Genomic DNA, 8,409 nt, shown 5'->3' on the forward strand with positions numbered 1-8,409 from the left:
ACAATGCTAGCAGGTCGCATATCGCGACCGATCTAACCAGCTAAAATGCCTTCAAAGCGGCTCTGCGCAGATTCTCCTGTCGACTCGAACAAATTTTTAAATTGTTTTGAGTTTTTAAGCTCTTCTGCAAGTCGAGCGCTCTCCTCAAACATGTGCAAAGCATCGGCGTGATATTTCTGCATATGGGGACCAATCTTGCTTTTGCCCTTTACCACTTTCACTACTTCGTCGCAGCTTAGGCATTAGAAGCATCTGGCCTGCTCTCGAGTTAGCTCTTCTCTTTTCACTGTGGCGTACTTATCGTCCGCGACGCACACGACGAACTGATAATACGCCTTCTCTCTTTGGTTAGGCACCGGGAAAGTCCGTCCCGCTGGACACTGCGTCACCTTGGTTAGTGCTGGATACTTTCGACTTGCTCGGGAAACGGACGACTCTAGTGCTCGTGATGGCGACCGCCGCGACATCAATACTGTATGTACGTTCGATCTCGTACATGACCGTGTTGCTCTCGAAGAAATTCTTGAAGGAGAAGTTCCTGAGCGTGTTGATCGAGGTGTCCTTGGCGAGCCCCACCGTGATCGTGACGATTTGGATGGCATTGTACGTGTCCGTCTTGCTGACGACGTACCAAGTACATGCTTCGTTTTCTTTCGTGGTGGCTGGGCTTGCTAGTCGGGTCTAGTTCTTGCTGGAGGGGTTGCCAGACTGTTCACGTCTGTATCTCTATCGCTCGCCATGGCATCCGCGATGTTCTTGTCGGCGTCTCCTGCGAAATTGAAGAATGGGCCAAGGTCCCGATGAGCTAAGCACATGTTGCTGACGCAGTGTCAATGGGTGCAAAATGAGCGGTACGGTGGGCACGGAGTGGGCTTGCCAAGATCCATGAGGATCTCTTTAGAAGTGGGAGCCATACGCATGATAAATATGGGAGTTAGCAGGCTGAAAAATGGCAGGTTAATGATGGGCTCTTTCGCATAGTTTCGACCAATATCACTACGAGAAACGCATGGGTGTCGGCGTGGCGCAACGCGACATCGAGTGTAAAAGATCGTCCGGCGTCGTCGACGTCGAATCGGTGCCAAGGGTCGCGACGTCGACAGCTCTATTCGACGTATCAGCGATTAAGACGTGAGCAATGTATTAGCGTTCCGGATGGGATGCACCATACATTATGATTGGTTTTTATTCCAGAATCTAGAATAAAAACCAATAATCTGGACCAGATGGGAGGTCATAAGTTGTGACTCACAACATCATTACCTTAGTCGTATACATGTAGATGAAAGTTACGACCTTCGGTACAACAATCGCTACATTGTGCCGCCAAGTGAACCTCAAAACAAAAACATGTTTTCTGTGCTATTTTTTTTTAATAGAACATGATTGTTTTTTTTTTTAACTTTAGTAAACGGCATATAATGTAATGACCTTGACGGCGAACGCCCGCCCGTGGCCTCACAGCTCGAAATACCCCAAAGTCATTGACTACTGTGGGTCACGGGCCTCAAAAGACTCTAATCATGGCTGCTAGTAGGCTATGGCCAATGTCGTTGGTACATGCGATTATACTTCGCCCGAGTCAGAGCCAAGATCCTGACTACTGAAGGTTGTACTTGTACACGGTTGGGTGCGTCTATCGTCCTGTTTTCCATTTTGGCGGCCAAGGTGTCGGTCATCTTGTTGTACGCACGTACCAGAAGATTATGCTACCAGGTCAAAACGTTGTGTTACTGCTAACTTACGGCACTGCCGGTATAAATGATGTAGATGCTTGGCCTTGGCAGGAGCACGTCTGTACTTGTTGCATGGTACCGGTACAGTAACACTTATTTATTAAATCGGATCCCGACAGAGAGAGTATCTTGTGTTCTATTTGTACTTATTCAACAAACTTGTTGCCCGATTTTGTCGTTCTATGCTTTTGCTTTAGGTTTTTAAAAAAATTGTTGCTGAACTAAGTAGAGGTCAATTGCGGATAAGTAAACATCTACTTCTACTGAAGTATAAAATAAAGTCGATAATGTTAGGTATAAGCACGAACAAGGTTGATAAGAAGCACACTAAAACTGACAGTTGCAACACGACAGTTGAAGAGCTGTTTGTCCTTCCCCTACGACATAACGATCAGTTTTGTTTGTCGACGACATGTACGACTGATTAGCGCACATATCAGTAGCGACAACAGATTACTTTCGGTATTACCGTATTCCTTATGTGATTGGCGACAGTCAAATTCTTGAGGTGGTCCAGCCTTTCTGCCAGCATAAAAGATACCTGCATAGAAAAAACTATATGACATGCTCAAAATTATATTGGTCGCCAAGCACATAAAGCGCGACGACACGAAATTTAAATCAATTTGATTGGCTGCTGGATTTGTCGCTAATGACCGAGCGTCGCCAATCACATAAGGAATACGGTAATAGTAAAAATCCCTTGAAGGGATTCCCTTTCACATGTATATTATAACGAAGCGGTGGATAGTCTTCTAGACGCATTCGAGAATACAGCTGCGTTCTAGGAGCTTGATGCCGACCGACACCAAGTTGTGCATAAACCTAGCATTGCATTTTCCAACCATACACAGTACCGGTACACCTTCCGGTATTTTAATTTAAAAAAAAACTCAATTTACGTTACCGGAACAGATGGGTATCGATCAGACGAAAACTGCTGCAAATCAAATCAAAAACATAATGAGCTTCCGTTATAAAAAGCCAGTATTAATAGAAGTGGCTTCTCATCAAATGATGACGAAAGACAATTCTACAACATTAGGATTGCGGACTCTATTATACTGTGCCAAAAACGTAAGCAAAAAAAGTCGTATACATGTACATGTACGCATGTTAGAAGCACGGTAAGACTCAATGAAGTATTTTGAGGCTTTAAAACGATACGAAGCACCTGAAACTCATACACCTACGACAAATTCTCGAGGCACAAAAACAAGCAGGCAAACGATCCGTCTAAAAGTTATAGCGAGACTTGATGTGTTCCAGGACACTACGAAGCAGCCAGCCGTCGCCGTCCGTGAGGGTTGCACTATTATCCATCACACATGCCGGGTAGTCTGCGGGTTTGTTCTTATCCACATACATCTCTGGTAATCCGAATCCGTGGCCAATCTCGTGCAACAGCACCAGCATTTCCTCGCCATCCATGGTGTTGAGCATGTCATTCACTTCAACACGCTGGCCCCAGTCCCCGCCTGTTCCAATTGCACCGTCGCCGGGCTTCGTCGACGGCCAGAAGGACATATCGAAAGGCTCGCTCTTACACGCACTCGTGTCGGCACTAGCAGCCTGGTTCAGGTGCTTGTAGCACTCATCGGGGCACTTGGGGCTTCCTTCGGCATCCAAGATCCCCTCGTAGATGGTGCCGAGTGAGTCATCCGTCCAGTCCATTATGGACTTGTCCTTTACAGCGTAGGCCACGATGGAGACTTCGATCTTCTCAATGGGCCAGCATTGGTAGCCAACGAGCCAGCGGTTCCAGAGATTAATTTGCTTCTCGAGTATGGCCTGGAACTTGGTTGCCACGGCCTTCTCCAGCTTCTTGTCATTGTCCCAACGCACGCAGTAGCTGAGTTTGCCCTTGTTAGTGACCAGCTGGTCAAAGATGAGGTTCTTGAACTGAGGAATGTACTTTTCCATCGTGTTCTTCCAGACCCAGTCGACCTGTTCGCGAGTGACATCCCCTGCGTTCGGGTTGCCCATGACGCATTTGCCGCTAGCCGACGTGAGGTCGCCAAACGTTGCATGGTCTCCAGTCGACGTGGAGTTTCCAGTCATCACAGCGGAGGATCCTTGAGTCTGAGTTGCGCTCCCCTGGCTTACCTCACTGGACTCGGAAGAACTCTCAGTCGGACTTTGTGCACCAGACGATTCAGCTGTCGGTGTCTGAGCAGCGGGCGATTCAGTCGTCGGAGTTTCTTCCAATGAACCAGTTTGGCCTGCAGGCGCTTCCGTCGCTGTATCCGTAGGAAACGAGCTCCCTTGGGTCTCTGGAGGGGACTCAAAAGAGCCCTGTGTAGCGGGGGACGGGTCCGTCACAAATGGAGCCTCAGTAATAGTTGGAGTAAGTGCACCCTTCGGTTTCGGGAAACATTTAGCCGCGTCGGTGACCGAACCGATCCCTGCTAGCGCTAGAAACGCGACGGCCAGCAAAGCTGGAGTTGAAATTCTGATAGTCCGACGTGAAGTCATCGTAAGGAAATCGATAATGACGAGTGCCCGACGAGGACGGGCAAGTCCGCATTTCTGAAAACGACAGACATTGCTTTTATAACTTGTACATGTAAAAAATTACCCTGGGTACAACACTTTGGTTGCAGTACCCACTAAAAGTCCTTTACCAAGATGATTGAAAAAGCTTTGCTACATTTCGACCAAACTAAAATCCACCAATTAAAATCGAAGCAGATCGAAACAGCGATCACAATTCCTCTACGCTTTTAATAATAAGTGTGTTACCAACCGTCTCCGGTCTAAACTCTAATACCCCTTCCCGCCCGGCATGTAGTGCTCGGCCAGATTGTACCCATCCTTCTTGGTACTTGCTGCCTCTTTGCTGTTTCTTGTGCTTGTTCTTGCTAGTCTTTACTGTCCCTCTCGCTTCGCCACTGCTCACAGTCGCCTGCGATCAATTGTTCCGCCGTTTGGCGCAGCTCGTGCTCCTGCACTTCCCGGCTAGCTCCATATACCACGCTCCGGTTAGTATCCATTGCGTAATTTGCCAGCCAGTCTGCCGTCTTGTTGTGCCTTCTGTAGTGATGTCTCCACTCCGTTATCTGCAGCTGGTCCGCTAGCTTCCTTCGCCAGTTAATACCAGTGCTTTAACTTCTTTACCTTTGGCTCTCGTCTCTTCTTTAGCAAGCCCAAAATCATCGCGCTGTCCCCTATCACGTGCATACCGCTCCATTGCTTCGCCACTGCTTCAGCTAGTAGTCGCTGCAGCCCCACGAACTCTGCACGTTGTAAGTCATGCGTCTGCTGCTTAGTGATGTGGCCGCCGCCCAGACCACCTTATACGTCTCTTCTTCTTTTTCCCCATTTCACTAATACGCTACCGCTTCCTCCTGGTCCGGGGTTCCCTCTGGATCCTCCATCGAAAAACCCCAGCAGTACTCGTTCGTTGGTTCTGTCTCGACTTCCAGCAGTCATCCTTACGTCCGCCCACTGCCTTCGAATTCGCTCCACTACCGTGAGCTTGTTGTACGACCGCGCTGTTAACGGGAAGAGGCCCGCTCTGTACCTTAGTAGGCCTTCCTTCATCCTTTCCCCTGTTCGCTGTATTTCGGCCACCTCTTCCGGTCTGCTGTTCCCGTCCGGGTAGCGTTCAGCTACTTTCCAGCGCCAAAGAGCTGTAATCATCGTCGCGCATCCCATTGTCCACACGGCGCCTGCTACTTCGTGCATCTCGTTCCATCGTTCGTCTTGTTGTTCATTGCCCCACTCTATTAGCCCAGCTGGCAGCTTGCTCAACTTTAAGGCAAAAATGTCTTGTATCGCTTCCTTGTCGTGCTCCGCCCCCCCTTCCAGTGCTGGCATTCCCCACAGCTCTAACATTGTGCTCCATATTGCTCTTGCGTCCGGACATTGCCACAGCAGGTGCGCTTGGCCGTGAGCTGATGACTTCGCGCACCTCGCCCCTACGCACGCGTAGTCATGTGAGGTTCCATTCCACAGGCGGAGTTTTCCCATCTTCATTCTGACTATGTTCTGTTTCTGATACGGCGTGACTCCATGCAACCTCTGGACGTGCTTCCAGGTCAGCTTCGTGAGGGCCCTGTGTAGCTCCTTGTGCTCGTTAGCGAACTTGTTGGTCAGGAGCTCCTGTGCTTGGGCCACTCTGTCTTGCCGCCGTTTCGCGATTACCCTTTTGTAATCTCCCCGCGCTCTGCTCCAGCTCCGGTTACCCATCCACAGAGGCCTCATATGAGTCAACGCCGGGTGCAGCGCTACCCAGACCGCCTCTTTTCTCGTCTGAAGCAACGCGGAAATATTAGCTTCAGTCGCTGCGATGCTGCCCCCTTTGGCTACTTCTTGCTCCTCAAAAGCCCACCCGTGATAGAGTTTGTCTTCTCCTGTGGACTGCTCCACCCAAAAACGGTGGTGCTGATCATCTAATGTGTGCTTGACTCGCACTTTGTTTTCTTCATCCGGCTTGGATATTAGCTCCGGAAATTGCGCTAGTAGCGAAAGTGCGATCTCCCGCAACAGGTGAGCCTGTCGACTCTCCATGGGTAACTCCACGGTCTGTGGGGTCATCAGCACCTTTCCGTGTCCGACGTGCTCCACCTGGATAATGTCCTTTATCTTCTGCACTTTGTGACCATCCAAACGCCTCCTGTAGCTGGTCCATTTCTGCTTCTCCCCTCTTGCATCCCTCAGTCTCAGTTGATAATAATCTTGTTCCAGTACCGCTGAATGGATCAGTTCTCCTCTGAGCTCTTCCCTGCGCTTCTTGGCCTCATTCATTAGTCCCAGCAGTCTCGATTCTATCTGACACATCAGACCTCGTTTGTCCCACCTAGTAGTGAGCTACATCTCGTGCTTCATCTCCTTCCTGAGCTCCACCTCTTCTTTATGGTCGGGATCAGGTTCTTCTGGTGCGAAGACCGTCGCCACCACCGGAGCCCCGGTTGCCCATAGTCCCTCCTTCCACTTCAGTTTTCCTGCCGCCTGTGTCGGTATAATGTGCCCTATCTGAAGCCCCTCCTTACTCTGGAGCAGCGTGCCTGCCACTTGGGTCCTCTTGGTTAGTGCTGTTGCCCACTTCTCCACTGTCGTCGCTGCCATGGCCACTAACTCCGTCCTAATGTTGGGGATTCCTATGCCCCCCTTCTTAGGGCTCAGCTCTGCCACCGCTGTCTGTATCCATCCGCGAGGCGGAATATCTGGTTTTGCGAAAGAGGAGTTCCACACAAAGTTCCTATTTCTCCAGTCTGCCTCCTGCGTGAGCTTTTTGTTTGGCCATGCATGCCGCGCCACGTACAAAAGCTTGGGTATGATGATCGCCGCTGCTATCGCTGCTTGTTCTTAAACAGAGTTCGTTTTTTCGACAGCGAGTGCCAATCTGGCGGTCAACGCCGCAAAGGCTTTCGTCCATGCACTCACAGTCGTGTCATCTGGTCCTGTAATATGTCCCAGGTATCGGGTCTCATTCACCTCTGCTACCGGTTCCTCGTCACCCGCCTCCCTGTCAGTTGTGCTAGTGAACCTCCCCAGTTTAACTGCCACCGACTTCTTCAGGTTAAGTCGTAGTCCCGAGACGTTCGAGAATCTGTTGACTACCCCCAGTGCCGCCTTCTGCATGCTCGAGTGTGCAATATAAATCGCAGTGTCGTCCGCATATCCCAGCTACTCTTGAATTCTTCTCCGTCTGCTCCTTTCTCCAGCCTCACACCTTCCAGATCCTGATCGTTCTGCACCGCATCGTACAGTAGGTCCACTGCTAATATGAATAAGAGAGGGGCCAAGGGACACCCTTGCCTGATGCCGCTCGTGACTTCCAGCGCTCTCGATAGTGATTCGTTAGCCATAAATTGCACGGTGGTGGCTTCGTGTGTCGTTCTCACGATCTCTCTGAATTTTGGTGGGAAACCTTTCGCCTCCAATACCTGGTGTAGCAACTCCCTGTCCAACGAATCATAAGCTTTGGCGAAGTCCAGCAGAAGCACTTGCGCTCTGTCGTACACCTCCGTGCCTTTCGCTGCCAGTTTCGTCGCTTCCAGCAGATCTATTGCTTCGTGAATCTGTCTGCCTGGTATGAACCCGTATTGCGTGGGGTGCACTAACTTTGTGATGTGCACTCTGACTCTCCACGCTAGGATTCGGGTGAAGATTTTGTAATCGGTGCTCAGGAGCGCTATGGGTCTGTAGCTGAGCCCGTTGCTCGTGTCCCCTCCCTTGGATATACTGAATATGTATGCCTCCTTGAAAGACTTTGGCGTCTTGCCCTCCTCCATGAATATGTTAAACAGTTTGGTCAGGATGCGCACTAGCCTCTCTGCGTTGTCTCGATACCACTCGTTCCCGATAATATCAGGTCCACAGGCCTTTCCCGCCTTGCATTTCTTTATGGCTGCTGCGACTTCGTCTTCCGATATTCTTTGGTCTATCCCTGCGAGATCGACCTTCTCCCAGTGGTCTTTGTACTTTGCTATGCATTCCTTTGCTCCGCCGACATCCGCTGCTGACCCTGTGAAAATGCTGGCCCAGCTATCCGCCAGCGTATCCGCCTTCTCGTGGACTCCCCTCTTGGGAGCTCCATCTGCCCTTGCCAGAGTTGGGATGATGTTGTCTCCGTACTTCGTGCATATTCTGATGAAAAAGTATTTCGTGGACGCTTTCGACGACCACGCACCCTTGTTGATGAGTCCGCGCCGTTTGGTTGCCCTTC

General features: G+C 50.2%; 1 protein-coding gene across 1 annotated transcript; it reads right to left on the bottom strand.

Moving 5' to 3' along the window:
- Positions 1-2,972: 2,972 nt before the first annotated feature.
- On the bottom strand, positions 2,973-3,659 carry PITG_14502 (uncharacterized protein; the record flags this gene model as incomplete). The annotated part of the gene is made up of 1 exon (XM_002898913.1): positions 2,973-3,659. One exon carries the CDS (start codon positions 3,657-3,659, stop codon positions 2,973-2,975), a length of 687 nt encoding a protein of 228 aa, XP_002898959.1.
- Between the last annotated feature and the right edge of the window lie 4,750 nt (positions 3,660-8,409).

The sequence above is a fragment of the Phytophthora infestans genome, genomic scaffold, assembly GCF_000142945.1.
Source record: "Phytophthora infestans T30-4 supercont1.34 genomic scaffold, whole genome shotgun sequence".
Lineage (NCBI taxonomy): Eukaryota > Oomycota > Peronosporomycetes > Peronosporales > Peronosporaceae > Phytophthora > Phytophthora infestans.